The 24398-nt window shown below is 49.6% G+C and overlaps 1 protein-coding gene across 1 annotated transcript; it reads left to right on the top strand.

The window, feature by feature from the left end:
• The first annotated feature begins 6685 nt into the window (after positions 1-6685).
• LOC144100236 (cytosolic endo-beta-N-acetylglucosaminidase-like) lies at positions 6686-19786 on the top strand. The gene is made up of 9 exons (XM_077633253.1): positions 6686-6969; positions 8270-8418; positions 10232-10380; positions 11844-12161; positions 16002-16105; positions 16335-16443; positions 17270-17460; positions 18161-18403; positions 19453-19786. Exons 1-9 carry the CDS (start codon positions 6713-6715, stop codon positions 19703-19705), a joined length of 1773 nt encoding a protein of 590 aa, XP_077489379.1. The 5' UTR covers positions 6686-6712; the 3' UTR covers positions 19706-19786.
• The last annotated feature ends 4612 nt before the right edge of the window (positions 19787-24398 follow it).

Here is a 24398-nt window from a genome sequence, read left to right as displayed (position 1 = left end):
GCGACTCCCGCGCCGCCCTCAGCCGCCTGCAATCTAACGGCCGGGGTACCACACTAGTGCAGGAAATTCGCTCGCGCATCGAGCGCCTCGCGCAGAGAGGATGTGCCGTGCGTGCACAGTGGGTGCCCGGTCACTGCGGCATCGCCGGCAACGAAGAAGCTGACGACCTCGCGACCGCTGCACACCAACTACCTGCCAGCGATCTGCCCCTTGCGCTGGAGGACGTGCGTGCGGCCATCCACGACCATCTCCGAAACCAGCACCCGGACCAACGCATCGCGGGAGGTGTAGTAGTAGAAAACATTTATTCCAAAAAGGTAGGATAGAGAGGCGAAAATACAGGTTTTGGGTGGAGTCCTTATTTCAGGACCCCAATGTCCCCCGCAGTTGCTCTTGCTTGGGATATCAGCTTTCGCTGCGTCGCCAAGTCAGAGCTGAGCAGGGCAGACTCCCACTGTTCCTCGGAGTGATGTTTGTCTAGTTCGGGAAGCTTGGGACCGGAGCAGCGCCATGTTACATGGTATGTTGTTGGAATTCCGCCACACCAGGGGCAGATTCTGTCATACCTGTCGGGGAAGATGATGTGGTATTTGTGTAGGTTAGGAAAGGTGTTCGTCTGTAGTTGTCGCCATTCCCTCGCCTCTGCCGCCGTTAGCTTACAGTGTGGGGGGGGGGGGGGGGGATAGACTTGTCTTTGTGTTCGGAGAAGGAGGAGGCGCTCGCCGTACGTAGAGGGGAGGGGTGAGGTCGGGGAGGTTAGTCGCTCGGTTGATATATCCTCGAGCTAGACTGTCCATGGCCTCGTTTCCCTCGAGCCCCTCGTGCCCAGGAGTCCAAGTGATTTGGTGCTTGCATGTGGAATTTTGAACTTGTGGGGTAATAAGAATGGGAGCGACGGAGTGTGGAAGTCTGCCAGAGAGGAAGAGGCGACACGCCGACTGGGAGTCGGTAATAATTTTTAGCTCATTTCCCGTGGCATCGCCGTGCTGGATGGCGAGGGCAATTGCAGCAGTTTCTGCTACTGTGGGAGAGCAGTTTCGTAGGGAGGCGCTGGCGATTTACTTGAAATTGGTGTCCAAGACGACCGCCACAGCGTTTGTAGAATTTGGGTACATGGCTGCGTCGACGTACACAGCATTTCGTGCCTGTCAATGTGTGCGGCGCAGATAGTCCACTCGCGCCTTTCGTCGTCCCTTTTGTGAGTCCGAGTGCACGTTCTTCGAGAGTGGAGCTACATACACGCGAGTTCGCAGAGTTGAGGGTAGGTCTAGGTTGTCCTGGACGGCGCGTATGTCAGCCGGGGAACCCACTCTTTCCAAGATTGCGTGCCCAGCTTTGGTGGTGAGGAGGCTTCTCGAATTTCTTCTATTGTGTTGAACAGTCCCAGGTTCACGAGGTGGCAGCTGGCCGTGTACATCGGGAGGCCTAACGCATGTTTGTAGGCGGTACGGATGATGGCGTCTGCTTTGTCTCGCTCATTCTGCAGAAGTGGTAGGAATGGGAGACCGTATGACAGGCGGCTCATAACTAGAGCCTGTATCAGTCGAATTGTATCCTCCTCTCTCATGCCTTTTCGGTTGCGGGCGATGCGCCGCATCATGCGGGAGATCTGGAGGGCAGTTGTCCGGAGATGCTGTAACGTGTGGTTGGCTTTCCTGTCGCTCTGAAGCCAAAGGCCCAGGATGCGGATAAGAGGGACTTCCTTTATTCTCATGCCATCGAAGTAAACCTCTATGTCGCCGGGAGATTTGTAGGCATAGCCCTGAATGCGGATAATTTCGGATTTGTCGGGTGCGCAGCGGAGGCCGCAATTTGCTGCTTGTCTTTCTACGCAATCGACTGCCTCTTGTAGGGTGGTTTCTTTGTCGGCAAGGGAACCCAGGTGGACCAAATGGTAATATCATCGGCGTAGATAGTATAGCCGATGCCTTCAATAGCCTCGAGTGCTTTTGCCATGCCGATCATAGCTATATTGAAGAGGAGAGGAGAGATGATAGAGCCTTGGGGAGTGCCTTTGTCGGGTGTCTGCTCAGTGCCAGAGCGGACATCTCCCAAGCCAATCGTGGCCGTGCGGTTGCTGAGAAAGTTTTTGATGTAAGGTCTTGGGTCCGCAGTCGAGGGCGTTGAGCTTTTTCAAGATGGCGTTGTGAGAAACGTTATCAAAAGCGCCTTTCAGATCAAGTGCCATAATTAGGTGCTCGCCGCCTCTCGGGATGTTACTGAGTACTTCCTTGAGAAGGAGGAAAGCGTCTTGCGTAGAAAGACCTTTCCTGAAGCCGATCATAGTGGGTGGAAAGAGGTTGTCCTCTATGTAGTTTTGGAGGCGGGTCTGGATAACGCGCTCGGATAGTTTGCCCAGGCAAGAGGTGAGGGAGATGGGTCGTAATGCTTCCAGGCTTGGGGGTTTGCCTGGTTTTAGGATAGTAACGATTTCGGAGTGTTTCCACTCTGCAGGGAGTTCTCCCGCCTCCCATAGGGTGTCATTTATGTAGGTAGTGAGGACCTCGATCTGTGACTTGCCCAGGTTTCGAATGATCCCATTTGTGATCTTGTCCGCGCCAGCTGCCGTGTTGCGTGTGGCAGATCGAGCCGCGGCGTAAACCTCGGCAGTGGTGATGGGGGTGTCCAGCCTCTCAATTTGGGCCTCCCGTGTACGTGATTGTGCTGAGAGGAGGGGGGGTGCCGATGTATTTGGTTTTGAGGGCGGTGAGGAGGGCCGCGTCGTCTCCGGGGTAGAGATGGGCGATTTTCTTGAGTGTACGGTTAGTGGCAGACTGCGATGTTTGCGGATCGACGAGGCTGCGGAGGATTGCCCAGGTGCGGGAGGTCGCCAGCGTGCCGCGTAGTGACTCGCAAAATTCCTGCCAATTCTGTTGAGAGAGGTGTTGTGCATACTCTTGTGCTTCTGCCGTGATCTGTGATATGCGGAGTCTCAGGGGACAATTGAGGCGTTGGCGTTTCCATCTGCGAACCAGCGTCCGTCGGGTCTGCCACAACTTCAGAAGGTGACGATCGACCGCCGGATTATCGGGTGTGCATTGTACTTCGGTGGTGGCCTCCTTGTGTGCTTTCCGAATCTGTTCACTCCATTCGCTGATTGATTAAATGGGGTCTTCCGGAACGGGCTGTGCACGGTATTTAGTCCAGTCCGTGATTTTGGCTGTTCCCAAGGTGCGACGAATGTGTGCGGAGATTATAGATGTGCTTACGATGTAGTGGTCGCTACCTAAGCTCTCTCCGAGATTTGTCCACGTAGCGTTATGGATGTTCTTGACGATTGTAAGGTCAGGGCATGAATCGCGCGTGACGCTGTTTCCTTCGCGGGTTGGGTATAAAAGATCAGTAAGTATTTCCAGACCTAGGGCATCCCGAGCTCGTACCACGCTCAGACCACGCAGCGAGTTCGTTTTTTAGTCCCATTCCCTGTGGGGGGAGTTAAAGTCACCGAGTGCGATAAGCTGATGCGAAACAGCTAGCTGATCTGCCTCTTAAGTATGTCAGAGAAATCGGCTTTTGTTGCTCGTGGGGGGTGATACACGTTCAGAACGAAGGGGCTCTTGCGACCCCTCTTGTTGGGAATGACCTCTATCATGTTGTAGTTGATCTAATGTTCCCTCAAGGAGTGTTCGACCACCGTGATGTCCTTAGAAACAAGGGTGGCAACTTTTGGCGAGCTCGCGTTGTGGACTGTGTAATATCCTGGGAGAGTCGGCGCCGGGTCGGCTCCTACCTCTTGCAGGCAGATTATATCGGGTCGAATGGGGGCGACATTGACGTATTGTTTCAAGAGGCTTTGTTTTCTCCTGAAACTTCGGCAATTCCATTGCCAGATCTCTACGCGGTCAGGAGTGCCTGATTTAGAGAGCGGAGCCATCCTGGTGGCTGGTAAAGCTCCTGACAGATTCGTTGTCACTACTCATAGCGACCGCCGCGGTCGCGGACCGGTAGGTTTTTGCTCGAGGGTTCTCAGAGCTGGTAACACGTTTTCTGCTAGGGGCTTTGGTGTTTATCAGTGCTTGTAGGGTAACAAATTTGGCGTCATGTGCGTCCAGACGCGCGCCTATTTCTGCGAGGTGAGCGCAGGCGGTCGCAGGAGGTGAGCGCATCGACAGTATCACCGGCTGTCGCGCACTTACACGGTCACAACGTGTAATGATCCTCCGCACGGGCATTGGCTGCGTGATGTGGTCCGGGGAACGACGGGAGCCTCACAGAATCGCGACGAGTGATGTGTGTGACGGATGCGGTGCAGTGGAAACACTAGAACAACTGCTCCTTCACTGTGCCGCGTTCGCCGATGCTCGTCGCGATATGCTCGCGGCATATAGGGCGCAGGGCATACTACCAGACTCCATCAAGACGCTATTGTGGCCGCAGGGCAGTGCGCGCACTCGTGAGCGAACTTTGGTGAGCATCTGTGCATTCCTCGAACACACGGGCTTGACGTCCCGTCTGTTGTCCGTCAAGTAGTTACACGCAGTGACCGAACGCTCCGCGAGTTCTACCTTGAACGATTAATAACTGGACGCCCCACTCCAGTTGTAACCTACACAGTGCTGTGCGCGTGTGTGATTTAATTCCTCTAAAATTAACTAATCACGCACACAACCTGGACATATTTCTTACTGTGTAAATAGTTTGTACATATTACTTCTCCCCCTATCCTCTCTTCCTGTCCCCTCACCGCTTTCATTTCATTTCTCCAGTCTGCCTGCTATCCTTTATTTCCGCTGCCCCAGCTCAGGTGCTTCAGCATCGATGGCAGATGCCGGGGCTAGCAAAAATCTTTTCCTTCCTTTTTACTATTATTTAATAAAAAGCCACTACCACCACCACCTTTTCAGCGGCAGGTACAAAGCATGCAGAAACACAGCGTTAAGTGAAAAAACTTGGAAAACACAAGTTCACTTTAAGGATATGAAGCGATGGCGTTTAGGGGTCCCTACGGCTGCTTGGGGGTCGCTTATAGATTTATTCCTTCTAGTGCTCGGCTCTCCCTCCAAGCAAGAGAAAGAAGTCGACGAAAAGAACAAGCAGTGCGCGTGGTGCCGTTCGCTGTGGCGTTCAAAGCAGCTCGAAGGGCACCGCCCTCTTGCCCTAGCCGCGCCTTCTGAAACCTGTAAGTGGTGATGTGCCCTACGATGGCTGTCTTTGCTGACTGATATGCTTCCATAGTCTTGGCTCTTTCCGGCGCTGCGGATATCGCTGACAAAACCTTTTTCTCTAGTTCTCCCTAATGGTGGAACCATTTGCTTAAAGGAATCGGACGTGTTTTATCTCCCCTCACTCCTCAGATATATCAGAGGCAAGCAGGTATCCAAGAGGGGGGGGGGGGGGGGAGCCCGACTACTTTCCCCCTCCAGAGCAGTGTTCTTGTTAGGCATGGGCCCTGCCCCTCCCTCCTCAGGGCTTCGCCCTATATACAACTGCCTCGGGCCCCTCTCGAAAAAAATTTCTGCCTACGTGCCTGGTCACAGGTGAATAGTTTTAGCAAGGCAGGGTATCCTTTAGGTAGGCGTATATCTAATGTTAGGTGCCTGAGGGACCCAAGTGACTGTGCAAGATTTGAGAATAACGCAGCTGTGGTGTTTTGAGTCCCTTGACCTTGCTTCCGCAAAAGGCGATGACTGTAGCGGACACCTTACATCACCCTTGAGAGGCTTGTAAAGATGGTGGTGTCGTGTCTGCGTACAGATGTAATAGTACTGCAGGTGAATCTTTTGTTCCGGTCAAGAGCGTGGTCCTGTTTTTTGGGGGTTCGAAGAGCCCTCCCGAAGTGGACACGTATACTGACATATCTGTTCCAAGCTGAGCCCAGTCAGCAGTGCCACGAGTACTTCCGATTTGGGCACACAGCCAATGCCCGCTGATTTTCCGCCAAGTTCCTGTGGCGGTCTACACGAATCGCCTGAGTGTTGCAAACGCAATCTTAGGAATTGTCTGCGTCCTGCATCGCATGGTGCGCTCGACCGCAGTTTACTTGCACGAACTACGAATTGAATCGCCTGAAGAAGTTGATTAAAAGCGTCGCTAAGTGGAATGTGTAGTGGTAGTGAAAGAAAGCAGATTCGGTTTCGCGTCTGCGACTGTATATACTAATCAGACTCTTGTACCTTTCATTTTTAGAGAGTTTTAAGCAGATTAACTCTGTCCTTGTCCAGTACACGTCACCTGCAGTGCAAAAAAGAAAGTGCCTGCACAGTCGTTTTCGTGTCTGTGACCCACAGCCTTGCACCCGACCCAAAAGGATGTCTTCTGCTTGCATGCACCCGTGTGCTGGTGTTTCGCGAATGCGACACATTTGAAAATAAAAAACATACACCTCAATGTGTTAGGACAGGACACTGTTGGGGTCAAAACTCTCCAGGACTCGGAAGAAGCAATATAGGTCCATAGGCGTCACGCCTGCCTGCCAACGAACAACTGCTTTCACTGCGCTATACTGGAGCACGTGAGTCTGACTATCACTTCCGAAAGTTTGGCTTTGATCAACTACCTAATAACGGGGCTACCGGCTTTTGTTCTCGTGCGTACGTCCTGGAGAGTTTTGTTCCCGATAGTACACGGAGTAATTGGTATGCCATGAACGATGGCATGAAAAAGCGACCACAGGGCTGTTCTGTTCCTCACTCCTGTCTCTTGGTGCTCTTGCCTGATGCTTTCTCTAATTTGTCCTTAGCGTCCAATCAGGTGTCGGCTTGTTGCGAAGGGTATGGATGTCGATACGTCTTCGACCTCGTCGTCCGACTCATCCTCAGCCCCACGAGGAGGTCCACCAAGCCGCTTGCAGCGAGGAGCCAAGTCTGGTCTAGTCACTGAACCGCTGGAGAAACTCGATGACCTTCTGGACTTCACGGAGGCACCGCTGGTCGCCGTCGAGGCGCTGCGAGAGGTGAAGAGAGGCAATGACCCCCAAGCCTCGAGGACGCTCTTCTGCCACGACATGATGGGCGGGTACCTGGAGGACAGGTAAGCGTGGTGCGAGGCCCTGAGTTATTCATCGCTCCAGCTTGTTTTCTGAGTAATGTCCAGTGAGCAGTCCTTCCTGCTTACAGTCTTTAACAACAACAAAAAAATGTAGCTCACCTGCCACGGCCATGTCCGGGGCTGGAGCATTGCTCCGTTTACCTTCCTTTCCACTCTGTCTTTCTTCTTGTTTCTGTTTTCAGAGAAACAGCGGCTAAAATCATATTTCCTGATTTTGCGGCTTTAGCATAACAACATAAGCTGTTTGGTTACCATGCAGTGACGTCACGTAAGAAGTCACTCCAACGCGTCATAGTAACGCGTCACACTGAGGGAGCCTTACCCAGGGGCGTCACTAGTGACAGCATAGTCACATCACGGGCATTCTACCAGAGGCGAGGACACAATGATTCGCCATCGCAAGCAGCTGTCCATGAATTTCGAGTTACACTGATATGGTAACCGACCTCTGGATGTATTTTTCCTTTGGGTTTATGTTCTCTTTTATTTCTCATATCCCTCTTTATGGGCGGCTAGGGCCTGAAGTATCTGCCCACCCGATTCAAACGGAACAGTCGAACCAACATCAATATCGAATCATGCATCTTGTCAAGGCGCCAAGCCAGCCGAGGATGCATGGATGAAGAGCATAATGGAGGACAGAAATGGCCGAGATAAATTATTGCTGAACTTAAAGTATTTGAAAATTGGCGTGGCTGCTTATGAGTAATTACTTGCTTGCATGGAGTACACTGTCCTTTAGGTGCCCACCTAAACACACAGGGAAGATTATTGAGGTTGTGTGTATAGTGAAAGTAGTTTTGTGCGACTGGATGGCGCGCAAGGCTGAAACGATTCTCTTCTTTCGAGCATCTCAGATTCTGTTAGTAACTGCGTCACGCAACCAGTACAAGACATATAGGAACAGCACCTCGCCGATAAGCTGATGATCACACGATATTGAACGCGTTATCTAGTGAATAGCGCTTGACGTCGGAAGAACAAGCTCCTCCGTCGAGAAAAAGGCAACGCAGATGAATGATGTCGCACTTTTCATGTTCAATGTTGAAGAGAGCACACGTCGGTCCTTACAGCTGCCTCTAGCAATCTAGCATATATGGGAAGATTTTCGTATTCATTTTTGAAAACGCTCCTGGGATAGCGTTACTCTAACTCAGTTCATGTGCTGTAATCCTAATCTTATCCCTTCCTCACACTCTAGACAGTTGTTGCTGGAAGACATAACCTGTATTACCCTGCATAAGGCTCTACCTATGTCTTCAATTTGCTTGTTTGGTCCTAGGTTTATCCATGGCTGTGCCAAGGCTGACGCCTACCGCTTCCATCACTGGCAAATAATAAACACCTTCGTGTACTACTCGCACCACATGGTGACCATTCCGCCTCCCGGATGGACCTCCGCCGGCCACAGGCACGGCGTCCAAGTCCTGGGTGAGTCGCACGGGGCGGTTGGGAACGCGTCATGACTGGAACCGTTTGTGATCGCCTGTGCTGCATGGTTCCGCATCATACAACTCTGAATGGCGAGCTTGAAGATTTTTAGTGCGCTGGCAGTTATAGTGGGTGGCCATTACCTGCATTGAGCCGTTGTGTTTGTTTTCATCTAAAGCCGGTTTTGGGGCAGGCTGTTCACCTGCTCAGGTGTGTGTGTGTGTGTGTGTGTGTGTGTGTGTGTGTGTGTGTGTGTGTGTGTGTGTGTGTGTGTGTGTGTGTGTGTGTGTGTGTGTGTGTGTGTGTGTGTGTGTGTGTGTGTGTGTGTGTGTGTGTGTGTGTGTGTGTGTGTGTGTGTGTGTGTGTGTGTGCGTGCGTGCGTGCGTGCGTGCGTGCGTGCGTGCGTGCGTGCGTGCGTGCGTGCGTGCGCGCGCGCGCGCGCGCATATATTACCATGTCAGGCGGCAGCTGATCTAATCATGAGAGGCTGCTCGGGAAGAGCAGCCTGGTTTGCAACCAAACCCAAGCAACTCAGGTCCCACCGATGACAGCGCTCGCCATCGCAGGGCAGTGGTGCATCGCTTGAGTGCTTCACTACTGCACCAGGAGTGATAGAAAGACTCTCAGGAATCTCTGAATGTAGAAAATGACAAATTCCGCATATATACGGACATCAACCCATTATCGCTATCCAAACAACTGCCATCCGTGAACACGGGACCTGGACACCGGCACCTAAGTGAAAACCGAACTTCTAGCGCACATAATTCTCATATGGCTTAACTACTCAAATTGACCATCATTTGTTTTTGTTTTATTCCACACCTCAATCGATGCAATGGAGTTAGGCTGCTCTTTTTTGAGCCACTGAGCGCTTCTTCAGTGGCAGTGCACTTTTGATTAAGGATACATGCACTGGCTACTATGAATATTTATAATCAAAGGTTTACAACCAAATATTGTATATAACGAAGGAATGATTATTCCCCCTAAGAAGCTCGGTGAATACGGGCTATAACGAAGCTACGGCTATAACGAGCTAATTGCCGGGACCCATAAACTTCGTTATAACAAGGTTCAACTGTATTTCATTTTGGATGGTGTGGTACGGTACGGCACGGTGCGGTATGGTATGGTATGGTATGTGTCACGGGAGCTGAGCGGCCCAAATGGACACATGGGCTATGACAGGCGCCGTACTGTAGGGCTCCGGGTTTATTTGGACCATATTGTCACGAAGTGTTGGCTTCAATCCGGGGAGCCGAACGATAGCGAAAATGGCGTCTAAACAAAGCTCTCTATTTGGGCTGACTTGCGCCCACAATGGACTGAATCAATCGGCGGCGGCGCAGCAACAGGCGTGCTCGGCGGTCGTCGAACAGAATGCCCGCCGCTGTCAGCCGTGCTCAATTCAAAGCTGATAAGCGAATCGAGATAAATCGTGCAAAGTTACTAGAACATTCTGGAACAATGTAGAATCGGCTCTGCCAGGATGCGATCAACAGAGATAAATCTGATCGCGTCTTGCATCGCAAACAAAGTGATAAAGCAGCGTGCCCGCAGCTTTGAAGAATGAACAAACACTGCAAAAATTCACGGCAATATGGTGTCGTTTAATATTCACTTATACATGACACAGCGCATGGCGGTTTTTAATGTGACCTCCCCCTGATGAAGCCGCCGCGGCCGAGGTTTAATACTGCGACCTTGGGCTCAGCACAAGAGCGACCAAGCCACTAAGTCACATCGGTGGGTGGAATTGAAGATGAAGTGAGCTGAATGTTCCCTTCAATTTTTCTCAACTCGGTTTCAGGCACGTTCACTCTAGAAGGAGATACCGGCTTGAAGACATTTAACATGATCCACGGACGCCAACTCGAACAGCAAGTTGGATCCCAACTCGCCCGCGTCGCCGTGCTCTACAAATTCGACGGCTGGCTGATAAACATCGGTTTCCAATTGGTTAGTGATGTTTGCTCCTAATCGGCAGCGTGAAGTATTAACAATCGGGCTTACTGTTAAGAAAGGTGGACACAGGAGTCGGTTTAAAGCTCGTTTCTGGCTGATGACCGTGGAGTACGCATTATGCAGTGTTCAAGTATGACTCGTCTTGGACACTGTCTTTGCGTTCATCCTTCTAGAAGTGTTACATAGAGTTGACGTTCGCTGAATGCTGCTGCTGCTGCTTGCTTTTCAAAACTTTTTTTCTGGGCCAGATTGCGGATTGTTTCTATGGTGAAGCGCCGCACGTAGCAAGGCAGAAGAAACATGAGGACAGTGTACAATTTACGAAGTCTATATTGGCAACCTGTTTCGGAATGTACAGTCTTTGTCAAAAATATAGAACCCAACGAGTTTGCTTCCAAGTCGTTTAGCGGGGCTCTTTAGCATATTTGACAGTCCTATAAGCTTGAGAGGGTTGAGGATTCCAATTTTCCCCGCCTTCGTGATATTAGGGACCCTGAGCAAGCAAGAGGAGCCGCACATCAGGGGTCAGAAGCAGACCCCTTGGTATGTATACTTTCAACAGAGACTGTACTTATTTGATTCTCTGTTAACTCTATTAACTTAGGCCTGTATTTGTGAGGTGGTTCCCTCTGAAGCTCACGCATTATAGCGCTTGCTGTTTATGGGACATTGGCCTAATTAGGGCTTTTGGCGTTCGCACACGCGCGCAGCTTTACCTGCGCGCATGCAGGAGGGACAGATTGAGTTTTTCAGAGGTGCATATCTACGGAGATAGGTGCGGACAAAGTAAGCAGACAGGGGAGAGCGGATGGTGCGAAGTCGGATAGGATGAAGTCAAAACGTAACCATAAAATGCATTTCACAGATTGAAATGCCGATGTTAAAGGGACACTGAAATGATTTCAATGGGCATATTTGAGTGCAATAGACCGCTATGGGTGCTCTTTGTGGGTGTTCGAGTGAAATTTGAAAGCTCTGCGTGCACCCTCTAATCTAGAAATAATTTTTTCAAAGCCGCTGCTCGCGGTAGCTCGCGACGAATAGGGCGACACAACTCACCGCGCGTCCCCTGCCCGATGACCTCAGCGGGCAGAAGCGCCAGCCTTCAAGCTCGCCCTGTCTGCCCACTGACGTCATCGGGGTAGACGACGCGCGGTGAGCTGTGTCGCCCTAATCGGTTGCGAACTACTGCTTGCAGCGATTTTAAAAAAATTGTTTCTAAATTACAGGTTCCACGCTGAGCTTTCAAATTTCATTCGAATACCCACGGAGACCACCTTTACAGATCTGTGGCACTAGAATATGCCCATTGAAATCATTTCAGGGTCGCTTTAATTACCCAATGGGCAGTTAATCCCCCTTGGACGTCCTCTGGACATCCTGAATGTCCCCAGGACGTCCTAAGTATAGTCAATGCCGATTTGGATAGGCAGAGGAACGGTGTCTCCCTTCCGCAGGCGAAAAACTGCGTCCGGCCCCTGCAGAGATTAGTGTCGGCCATTGCCGAGCAGACGCACAAGGCTGTACTAGGATCCCTGGTCATCTGGTACGACAGCGTCATTCGTGACGGCCAGCTGTCGCCCCAGAACGAGCTGAACGCCAACAACGCCGGCTTCTTCCAGCTTTGCGACGGAATCTTGCTGAACTTCCGCTGGAAGGAAAGTAGGCTCAAGGCAACAGCGCGGTACGCGCGTGACCGCAAGAACGACGTCTACGTCGGCATCGACGTGTTCTCCCGTGACACGGAGTACGAAGGCGGCTACGACACCTACAAGGTAGGTGTCCTTGTAGCACGCTTGTCAAACGAGGCTTGCGCAGCACTCGATCTCAAATAGGACAGAAACGCCAGAAATCAGGCGCTTAACAGATGATATTCAGAATTCCGAAAGTATCTTGCCTTTGGCAAAATATTAATGTGAGAAATAATAATAATAATAATTGGTTTTTGGGGAAAGGAAATGGCGCAGTATCTGTCTCATATATCATTGGACACCTGAACCACGCCGTAAGAAAGAAGAAAGGAAGAAGAGGTGCCGTAGTGGAAGGCTCCGAAGCCCTCCACTACGTCACCTCTTCTTCCTTTCTTCTTTTACTCCCTCCTTTATCCCTTCCCATACGGCGTGGTTCAGGTGTCCAATGATATATGAGACAGATACTGCGCCATTTCCTTTCCCCAAAAACCAATTATTATTATTATTATTATTATTATTATTATTATTATTATTATTATTATTATTATTATTATTATTATTATTATTATTATTAATATTATTATTATTATTATTATTATTATTATTTCTCACATTAATCTTTTGCCAAAGGCAAGATAGCCGACTTCTCTATAAAAAAAAACACTGCAAAGGAGACAGGACAGGTGCTAAGGGTGTAGATAGAATGTAAGAAACGTATTTGGGAACAATAAGACAAAAAACTAGTCCTTCTTGCTTTGTTTCAGCTGGAAACGCATGATCAGCCATCTTGTCTTGGGCAACCACTGTTATGCGAGAAAGCGCACTTGCGGAATTTGGAATATTCCCTATTGCTGTACGGAATCGCATATGCCCTGGGGTTTGGGTGTAAAGGCCGTCGTGTTAAATTTAAGCTCAGAGCTAGGAAGAAAAAAAGTCGCTGTGTATTTATGTCCAACATTCTTGGACAAAATTTTGGAATATTTAAGTATTGTAAGGTATTGGAAATATTAAAGGTAATGGTCCATTCTTCCGATGTGTAGCAAAATCTTTCTTTTAGAGTGTTTCCATCGCTCGCATCGAACAGTTAAGACTGTCATATAAAACCAATGGGAGACACTTTTAACGGCAGCAAAAAATATTATTAGCAAGATAAAATTCATGGCTGCCGACGGGAGATCAGCGGGTATATTGATTGTTATAGTGAAATCTTACAATATATGAAAAAACTGCGTTCACAAACTTGTTCCCGTTCAAGGATGCTTTTGTCCAGGATTGTTGGGTATCTAGCAAGCAGCTGTACACCAGTACCCGCTTCATGGATAACAAAACTGTAAATAAGAATATTCTTAGTCGTATCGATAGCGCTGATCACTACTAAAGGACGTGCAGATGCCTTAGGTTCCGCGATCCAAACCCGGTATGTCGTGAAGGGAAATATTCCAAAATTTGCTATAGAACAAATAAACTTCACTTCACCTTATGGACCCCGATGTCTTTGAAATGTAATTGCAGAAGTTTTAGAATTCGACCAGCTTATACAGGTCGAATTTGTCAAACTTTCAGGTAAAGCAAGCATGCAGTCCTTTTGGGCTAGCATTTCAAAAGGTGACGTAGTCGCAGATCAAAATCGTGATAACCTTCAAGCCTCTCCGCAGCACGCAGGGCAAAGTGGTGGGGAGCACGAAGCCGATATTTACGGCACTGGTACATTTCCAATTCATAAACGCTTGCTCTGAAGGAAGAAGACCAACGCCACTGAACGCAAAGCCAGCCGAGCCTTGTTTAGCAGCCTCTAACAATACACGGTAGAGAGGGGCTGACGGAAGCGTAAATTTGAAATCTTACGAAACACAAGTTCCCGGGTTTGAACCCGACCGCGGCGGCTGCGTTTCGATGGAGGCGAAGCGCTAAGACGCCCGTGTGCTGTGCGATGCCAGTGCACGTTGAAGATCCCCAGGTGGTCGAAATTATCCCGGAGCCCTCCACTACGGCACCTCTTTCTTCCTTTCTACTTTCATTCCCTCCTTTATCCCTTCCCTTACGGCGAGGTAAGGTGTCCGCCGAGATGTGTGACAGATACTGCACTATTTTCTTTCCCCAAATAATAATAATAATAATAATAATAATAATAATAATAATAACAATAATTGCTTTTGGGGGAAAGGAAATAGCGCAGTGTCTCTCGTATATCGTTGGACACCTGAACCGCGCCGCAAGGGAAGGGATAAAGGAAGGACTGAAAGAAGAAAGGAAGGAAGAGGTGCCGCAGTGGAGGGCTCCGGGATAATTTCGACCACCTGGGGATATTTAACGTGCACTGACATCGCACAGCACATGGGCGCCTTAGCGTTTTAAAAAAAACAACTTTCATTTTCCTTGATGTCATACCTAGCTTGTTTGCACTGCTTCGGTGCTTTGAGGATAAGCCTAATAGTTATTCGTCGATCACGTCATTGTTTTAAATGCTGCAGTAAAAACCCCGCGTCATTTACCTACAGCCTATAAAAATCTGAATCTTTGAATATTGCCGAATTCTCAAAAAGCGTTTCACCATAATCATCAGCCTGACCACGCCTACTGCAGGGCATAGGGCTCTCCCATGTCTCTCCAATTAATCAAGTCCAGTGCCAGCTGCGCCCACCATATGCCGGCAAACTTCTTAATCTTATCCACCCACCTAACCTTCTGCCGCCACCTGCTATGCTTGCCTTCTTTTGGAATCCACTCCGTAACCCTTAACGACCAGCGGTTATGTTGTCTTCGCATTGCATGCCCTGCAGTGCTGCAGTTGCCGTTTAAACATAGCAAGGCCATTGGTCCGCCAGCTGGTCATACGTGAGCCAAGCCCTCCACGTAGGACCAATAGGGACTCAATGATAGCTGGATAGGAGAAACGGGAATTACAGGGCAGTCAGTGCACGCAGGGCAGAAGCGGAGGTCGTACAGGAAGTTTCGTGCAGGATTCAGGAGTGTATTGATGGATATGCGGCGCAAAACACGTGCGGAACTATGGATGGTGGCGCAGGCGCAGGCACAGGGAGGCTATACGGAGAACTTCTCTCGACGCTCCAATCGCTCATAAGTGAAACTATAACGCTGTGATCCCAGTAAGACGCTGCGAAACAAAGCTATGCTTCAAGAATGCTAATTTATGCGATTTCAGCAAAGGTATATAGAACTTAACCATGAAAGACTTGCTTCTGGATGAAAGGCACTGGTGACGTAGTAAATCACCTGTTGCTCAATATTGTCTAGACATAGGCCTGAGTAGTAGGTCACATGTTGGTCTGGAGGTGGCGATTTACTAAAGATCTCTGTCGAAATATCGGTTTCACCAAGGCTCGACAGGATAAAGCGGTAACGAAGGCAACGTAAATGCATGCGCGGTGGATGTCACTGAGAAACTGGGGAAGGACTGATGGCTTAAGAGAGCCGTGACCTAAAGTCTGAAACCTAGTGTACAGTATAAGTGTGTGGAATCGTTATTTAAAAAGTACAAATTTCAGTTTAGTACTTGTGTGACCATCCGATAAAAGATCGCCGTGTGGTATATAGCGGCTGCAACATGTGCTGGCGCTCACGCTGTCAAGCACGTCTGCTGTATGCTCTTGCTCAGGATGTGTGTAAAGTGCCCACCGAATTTTCAGAGCACTCAAGCATGGAAAGCCTTAACTGCTTGACGGCATATGCGTTCTGTCATGGACTGAAGCATAGACTCCGCATGTCGAGTGCCACGGCAAAACTCCGAGGATGTCCACTTTTTGCCGTCCGCGATTTTCGCGTTGTGGGCACCTGTACACAGTTTAACTATGGGGTCTAAATGCGTTTCTCTGTCTTCTAAATACCATGTTAGTCTGACTGTTGACAACTCGTTGTCGTTCTTCTTAGTGGGCATGTATAATTAACTCTTCCACTTCGTTTCAGGCGGTGGAAGCAGTTCGGAAGCACGGTCTGTCAGCTGGCATTTTTGCTGCTGGTTGGGTCTATGAGACCCAGGGCAAGGCGCAGTTTACAGAAAACCAGTACCGGTAAGCTGCGAAGGTGGCAGCCGCTTTTAGGGCAGAAATAACCCGCTAGACGATGTACGGGTGCAGGCAGAGAGATACCAATTTAAAAGTTATTTCTCTGGTGGTGTTAAAAGGTGTCTTCCATTTTAAGAAATAACAGAAGACTGCAAACTACGCCAGTCTTGTGTACTGCGGCAACCTGATGCAGTACTCGCTGCTCACGCTTCTGGAAATGCCTCCGATTTCTCAGACTGTGGAGTTTTCCGGACCACTGCTGCCCCGAGTGGCGAGTCACCACGCTGCCTCTGAGGAGCAGCTTTTGCCAAGGATTCGGGGACAGGCTCTGCAGGAACGGCAAGGTCAGCCTCTTCGCCATTTGACCATTTGCCTAGACATCTTTTCAAAGGCCGCCGTGGTCGCTGAATGGTGCTGTTCTGCTGAACCAAAAAAATGCGAAAGATCATCGCATTTCGATGGAGGCGAAATGCTAGAGACCCGTGTATTGTGAGATGTCAGCACACGTCAAAGAAGCCCACATGGTCGAAATTATTTCCATGGAGCTCTCCACTACTACGTCCCTCCTACCCCGAGTCGCTTTGGAACGTTAAGCCCCTTCAATACAAGCCAGCCAACCTATAGCCACCGTTTCAAAGGTGTATAGCGAACCAAATCGCGCGTCTTGAATTCAGAACTTTAGAATAGAAGGCCTTCAAGGCTCGGGGTTCGCAAAAAGTTTGCAATGTTTAAATTAGAAGAACTGCGAAACTTACAGCAACACAGGTTTCCTAGCTGTGGGAGATATAAAGTGGAACTCCCGGGAAACCCCTGAGCGCCTAGTAATGTCTTCTGTAGATTATAAACAATGTAATCATCATCATCTTCCTGTGATCACAGGTTCTCTACAGGACAAAGCCCTCTCCCATAAACATCTGACCATGTCTTGCACCTGGAGGACCTGGAGCAACTATCCAGTACCCGCAAACCTCCTACTCCCATTCCAATCATTATCCTAATGTTCTTCCTCAAAAACAAAGCAGGAATAACACACAAACAATGAAAAGTTGTCGTAAATACTGTTTTCCAAGACAGGGGCTCGTGTGAGCTCCACAGAGGCCACCGGCATCCGCGGCCGTGGTGCAGATACTTGTAGAAGGCACATAAGGTTACCACCGATGAACTATGCAGGTTACATCGAGCTTGCCGTGGTTCAACCTGTGTAAGCAGCAGCTGCAGCCTCGTGACCAAGGCACTTGGCCCTGCGGCAACGGCTCCGCCACGGCCATGGTGCACACGAAGGAGGCTTACAACGGTGGCGGATGCCTGCGCCTGCAGTACGAGCCCGGGGACCAGCCTACTGAGGACAAGCCTTACTTTCGGTGAGACTTTGGCCGCCAGGGTTTCCAGTGACAGCTCCGAACAGGATTTCATGAAGGGTAAATGACGTCAGAGTAGAATTTCATAACAAAAAATGCACGACTCGTCTGCATGCCAGTGAGCATTCGCTCCCAAATCCCAAAAGGTGCCAGCGGCTGTCCAACCAGTGTCAGAGTGTGCAAGTGTATGAGAATCTAAAAGAGACCAGTTTTTAAAAACCGACAGGCGGTGATACAATGTGATGCGACAAATATGCCACAACATTGAGTTTTCACATTTCGGCGTCACTTTCGGGTCGCTTTCCCGCTGGCGCTTACGCCGTTGATGTCGCGGTCGTCGAGTAAGACGGGCTGTTGCGGGAGTCTTCGCCATTGCCGGACGATGTAGAACGGACTGGAGTCGACAGTACGCACGCCCGAACGCTTCCCAAGCACGAGAACAACTGCTCGCGCGACGCGAGAGGCTATGACGCACGCGGCGATCGCGGCGATCAGGAGAAGGAATCAGGGCGCAGCACAAAACAAACGTGGCCTCCGCGATCAAGCACACGGCGCGGTCGGAGCTGATCGCGGAGGCCACGAAACAGACGTCATGTTTGTTAACAATGGCGGCGCTGCGGTGCGTGCGCAGAGGTGTGCATGGGCACAGCAGCCTTGTGAAAAAGCCGGTATTAAGCTCAAATGCAGCGCCATCTTTTGACAGGTTGTTCGGCTGCGACATGCCGCTCGGATCGCTTGTCGTCACCTACGCCGTCGACGAGTCCGGCGCTGAGCTGTTCACGGGTGAAGTCGCTGTCGTCCTGACGGTCACCAGCGTCACAGGGGAGAAGGAACAGATTTTGCTCGGCATATCCACCACAGTGCCCGACGAGAAGAGGTACGCTGCGACACGCCACCAAGACCCCAACGCCGTCCTGGACACGTCCTCGACCAACTGGGCTACCAGGTATACGAGCATCCGTTGTGATCACGTTGAAACGTCGTGCACGATACCTATGTACCTGAACGACGGCAACCCCATCGTATCGAGCATATCCGACGTATAGCAGAGACGATGTAGTCTAGGTCTTTCTTGTTCTAACGCGACAGCGTTAAGCAGCTTGTGTCGCAGAAAATCCAACGACGTTGGCGTAGTGGACACTGCGGGAAAAGTCCCCGAAAAATCCCCTGAGAAGCAACCTAGGAGGCAGACGGGCCACCTAGGTCACGTGACCTTGCGGCGTCATCACAACCTGCCCATCGGATTGTGAGCAAAGTGCCCACCGGGGCAGGTGACAGTTGAATTAATGATTGGTCGCTCGGGATGAGCAACCTGGGTCGCACAAGGCCCACCGCTGGAAGCACCTACCATCGCAGAGGCAGCGGCGCATCGCGCATCACTGCGCAAAAAGTGGTATGAAGACTCCCAGGGAGCTATGAATGTTAAGTAGAGAGTGATCACTTCTGCATATATGTACATTAATCCACTCCGCTATCGCGTAATACCCTTATGGCAGAGCTTAAGTGTCTCCACCGACTAATCTCATTTGTCTATATTTCTTCGCCATTTCTAAATACTTCGCCGGAATTCCTCTTGACAATGTACTCCGAAAAATCTATCTCCACGCGTTAATCAGGTCAACCTATTCTTTGGCTTTTGGATGTATCATAGTGGCTGATTACCGCTCACAAAGTGAACTTTTGCCAAAGTCTGAAAGTTATATAAATGATTCAGAGCAAGCAGTTACGTCCTGGCGCCAGTCCTAGTTTTGAATCTAGTCATAGGTCACGTTTACATGAATGCGACAGAAGTCGACTCAGTTTACTTTTTGAGGGAAAGTGCAAAAACATCCAGGAAGAGAGTAGAGGACGAGTCACACCATTCCTCCCCCAAATCAGCTATTTCTCTCTAAAAATCGTCCCAAGACGCATCCGGTCGCATTTACGTAAACGCGGCTATGGGCGCAGGTAGCATCAAGACACTTAAACGGTTCATAACCTGCTGTCTGCCTGCAGGAAATACTACGTGCGGGATCTGAGCGACTGTCTCCGTGCCACGCTAAAGGAGGTTGGCATAGGCTTCCTGTCTACGCAGGTAAGGCACTGCCTGCTAGGCCAGATTGTCATCGAGAGGCCGCACGACGACAAATCGGGCGCCGATACATTGGGCGTCGATGCCAATGACAGCAACGAAGGCCTGGATGACCCCGCATTGGACGCGGCAGCCGACAATGACGCAGTACCACCAGAGAAGCGCATGCGCTTCTGAAGCACCCACATCGCCAAGTTGGACTCGCGTTTAAGTGTGGAAAGGGTTCAGGAGGCGTGGATTATTCGTAGTGGGACGATGTTGATGCCGCACAACATAAATTCGCCTTTTATCCGCTTAATTTGTTTTTCTTTTTCTTGAAGGGCAACTGCACCACTGTTCGAAAATTCTCCCCTGCTCAAGGATTCAAATCTGTATAGGCTGCAGGTAAAGCACGCAAAGTGTTTTTGCTCTAGCATTTGAATTAGTGGCATAATCGACGATTAAATTTTAGGTTTCTCCTCGTGGCACCGGAAGAATGCGGAGAAGTTCGGTGTGACGTCATGAAAGGTGAGATTTGAAATTTGGGCTGCCCGCAAACACACCCTGCCTTGCGGCGGCGTTTGGTAGTTACCTTCAAAGCAAGCGTTTCTGCTTGGGAAATGTACTGCTAACATCGATGACGTCATTATGCCCCCCCCCCACACACACACACACACTTGGAGCTGCGGAGAAGCTTGATGGCCTTCTCGATTTCAATCGGCCATTATGTCGCTATTTCAAATCCTAGCCCGAAAGTACTTCGCATGCCTTACCTGCAGTTTTAACACTCTCGACACCTTTAAGCTCATAAATTTCTAAAACTTATGCCCTTTAAAACAACGACAAGGAAAACAAACTTTACCACTGACACAGGCATCCGCGCCGATATGTTCGCGTTGTTCAAATTCACGCTTTTACGTCGCACAGACAACATCCACGCGAAAGAAATAACTGAGTGAATTCTGAATATACAGGGGCAGGAATCAATTAGGGCTTCTAGGCAGCGTTGCCGCTAGTGGCGATACTGCGCTAAATTGGCTAGCTTTAAAGGAGGAACTTAAAATCTGTGCTGGCACCTTGGCGACTTTTTGGCTACTTAAACTGCACAAAGCACAAAGCGCAGAACGGCACAAAGCACAAAGCGCAGAACAGCGTTCACAGACTAGACAGCGGTTCCAGCAGCACCAACCCGAAGAAGTCTCGCGGCCACTCGGGCACTCCTTCGTCGTTATAATGACCCCTGGCGAATGAGGAGCCATCCTCCATGGCGACTCAAGGCGTGGTACACATCATGGGTACGTGGTAAGGCTCCAGGCGGCTAATGCGAACGGTTTCACGGCCACGGCGGCGGTGGTCAGAGGAGGGTGTGAACGGTTCCACAACGTATACGTTGTCGGGGAGAACTCTGAGAGACAACACGGTAAGGGCCGTGATATTTGGTGAGGAACTTTGACAACAAGCCAGGAGGGCCAGAATTATGCTCCTTTACAATATTTACAATATAAGGCTCCTTTACTAGACTAATTTTTCTGCCACTTACAAAAAAGATAGCAAATTATATGTATTACTTTTTGCTTACAATAACGGTCTGTCTGTCGGTTGTTGCCAGGAAGAAAGAATAGAAAAGTGCACAGGCCTGCTCACTGGCTCAAGCCGAGCCACAATCGCTACCACGTGCAGATAGTAGATGACACAACGCAGTAATGCATTTCAACTGTCGATATATATCCGGAGAAGCTATTTAGACGAGATATACCCGGAGAAGATATTTAGACGCTTTCATTCGACAGAAGCCGACGCAAAATTTCAAAATTGGCTGACATTGCAAAGTCCGTTACATGATGCTATGCGACTAGAGGCTGCACACAGGCTAGGGTCCGATATCAAGCACCGCTAAGTGGAATTGGAGAGCGCATTCCTATAAGCAATACACCCTCGTATGACTACGACTACAACCCGCTTCGTGGTGGTCGCCCTCAATATCCTGGTCCTGCCAGGTTTGTGTTGCAACCCGAGCTGCCAAGAATGGGTTACGGATAAAGAGGAAAACCATTGTCTACGTTGATATTATGACACTTGTTTGCACTGCGGCACCAAATATTGTAGACGACCAAAAACTGAGGCACGCCATAGTAGGTCTTCGCGAATAAGTATACGTATAAGCGGAGCTTTTTGGACTTCCTGCCCTAGCTGGAGTGAAATTAAATGTTGATCATCATTGTCAGTTTGTGGTGTATTGTGTTTGAAAAGAAATTAGCCCCTGATCAAATGCACTCTTAAATATCGGGAACGGACATGCGTTTCGCTCAGATTATAAACTCAGAAGAGCTTCTAGGAGCACAACTGTCCCATCAAACTGGTAACGCATCTTCATAACAGTGTCGTACAGCCAATTTGCTTCGCCAAATACTGTGCAGGCCAAGAGGGAAGAATACATCGTATTGATAAAGATCCAGCTCAACGTTCATGAATCGCATCACATGCGGCGTCAAGGCTAATTCTTTTTTTATTGTCCGCGGAGCACTACCAAACAGAGCAGAGCATCCTGCAGCAATCAATAAAGCCGTGTTCTATTGACTCTGGTTTGAGACACAACAAGCAGACAGCTCCCCATGGTAAAAATAATCTGGCAACGTACCAGTGTGCAACTTGAACAAAGGAGGGGGCGCCTCAGGGTCCTAGCGAACGTTTAGACAAGAGGATTTGTATTCGCATGACGTCATGTTCATGACAGCTGCAGGAATACGGAGCAGATACTCACCGTGAGATAGCGGTCCATGGACCTACTTCGGTCACCACACCAGCCAGAAGAGGAAAATAGGGCGTCCAACCAGTGTCCGTTGCAGTGGTGATGAGTATTTCACCCTTCTGTGCACGAAGCCGTCGTTGCTTGATAGAAGTGAACATTGTTTCTACAGCAAGCCAGCAGCAAAACCAAAAAAAAAAACGGTAAAAAATGAGAAGAGCAAAAGATGAAAGCAACAACAGAAGAGTGATGCGCTGTGAATAAGACGGTGGTGGAAGTAGTTCAGTCGTTTAAAAGTGAATAAAAGAAAGAGTTTGCAATTACCAGCAAAATGTGCTTCCGAATACCAACCACGCGGTGGCTCAGTGGCTAATGCGCTCGGCTACTGATCCGGAGTACCCGGGTTCCAACCAGACTCCGGCGGCCGCGTTTCGATGGAGGCGAAACGCGAAGGTGCCCGTGTGTTGTGCGGTGTCAGTGCACATTAAATATGCCCAAGTGGTCAAAATCATTCCGGAGACCTCCACTACGGCACCTTCCCTCTCTCAGTCCCTCCTTTATCCCTTCCCTTATGACGTGGTTCAGGTGTCCGCCGTTATGTGAGACAGATACTGCGCCATTTCCTTTCCCCAGAAACCAATTTTCAATTTTTTTTCTTACATATATGACAATTATGCCGGACACCTCCCCTACGGCAGCTCTTCTTTCACTCCCTCCGAGATATGTGAGACAGTTACTGCGCCAATTGCTTTTCTCAAAAACCGATTTTCATTTTACTATACACACAGGTGATAACGCTCTACGTCCCTAGTATTGACACTGCTTTGTTTTATGTATAATCTGCTTAAAGACGGATAGCTCTAAGCACACAAAAAACGATGCGCTTTTATTTTAGATATTTCATGAAGGCACTAATTAAATGAATTCCCAGCGACATGCCGCGGTGGCGGATACGGTTCCTGGACGTTGAGCCGGATCTTAATAATTCCGATGTACTTTTCTTTCTTGGCCTGCACCGCATTTGGCGAAGCAAAATGGCTGCACGACACTGCGATGAAGATGCGCGGTCTGTCCGAGATTACTTCAAAGAAAACATATTTAAGCTACGTGAAGTGCACAAGGAGCTATGTTTTGGAGATGAAGTTATCGAGTTGATGGGAGAGTTGTGTTCTTTGAAACAGTTTTGATTTTCTCACGAGAGTGAAACGCGTGTCCGCTCTTGATGTTTGAGAATGTAGCGCAGAACATGTTTTTGATCTGTTGTAAACTGTAGAAACAGGAAATAAAGACAAAAATGCTGTGGCTTAGTGGTTATTGCGCTTGGCTACTGATCCAGAGTTCCCGCGGGTTCGAACCCGACCGTGGCGGCTGCGTTTCGATAGAAGCGAAATGCTAAGGCACCCGTGTGCTGTGCGATGTCAGTGCACGTAAAGATCCGCAGGTGGTATCAATCATTACGGAGCCCTCCACTGTGGCACCTATTTCTTCTTTCACTACCACCTTTATCCCTTCGCAAATACCCCGTTTGGACCGTCGGACATACCCTCCTCCCCACCCCTCTCTTACGCACTCCCAACAGATCCTCTTCAGACGTTTCCAGACCCGCTCTCTGTCATCCCCTCAGCTTTTATCCCACTATTGCGGAACATCCCCTGCATGCTCCCTATGTGGTGACCCCCACGCCACACTCTCCCATATCCTTTTCGGCTGCCCTGCTGACGCTCCCCAGCGGGGACAGCACGCCATCTCGAGCTGGGAGGACTGGGAGGTCCTGCTTATGTCTGCAGACCCGACATCGCAGCTTGCTGCGGCGACTCGGGCTGCCGACGTCATGTCCCGGCATGACCTACTTGATGCAGTGCGGGACCGCGCAGTGGCCCAGGGACCCAGCTGGGTCTAAAACTCATTTGCTGAATAAAGTTTTTCTGTCTGTCTGTCCCTTACGGCGCGGTTCAGGTGCCCGCCGATATGCGAGACAGATACTGCGCCATTTCCTTTATCCCAAAACCAAACTGTTATTATAATGATTGGATACATTCGATGGAAAAGACGCATAGTGTAGAACTATATCGATACTGGAAAGGAAGATCGGGAAGCAAGCGTTTCTTGTAACTCAAGATGCAGTGCCCTACTCTTTGAAGCTAG

The sequence above is a fragment of the Amblyomma americanum genome, chromosome 8 (assembly GCF_052857255.1).
Source record: "Amblyomma americanum isolate KBUSLIRL-KWMA chromosome 8, ASM5285725v1, whole genome shotgun sequence".
NCBI lineage: Eukaryota > Metazoa > Arthropoda > Arachnida > Ixodida > Ixodidae > Amblyomma > Amblyomma americanum.
The sequence above is the reverse complement of the archived record's forward strand: the minus strand, read 5'-3'. Positions and strand labels throughout refer to the sequence as shown.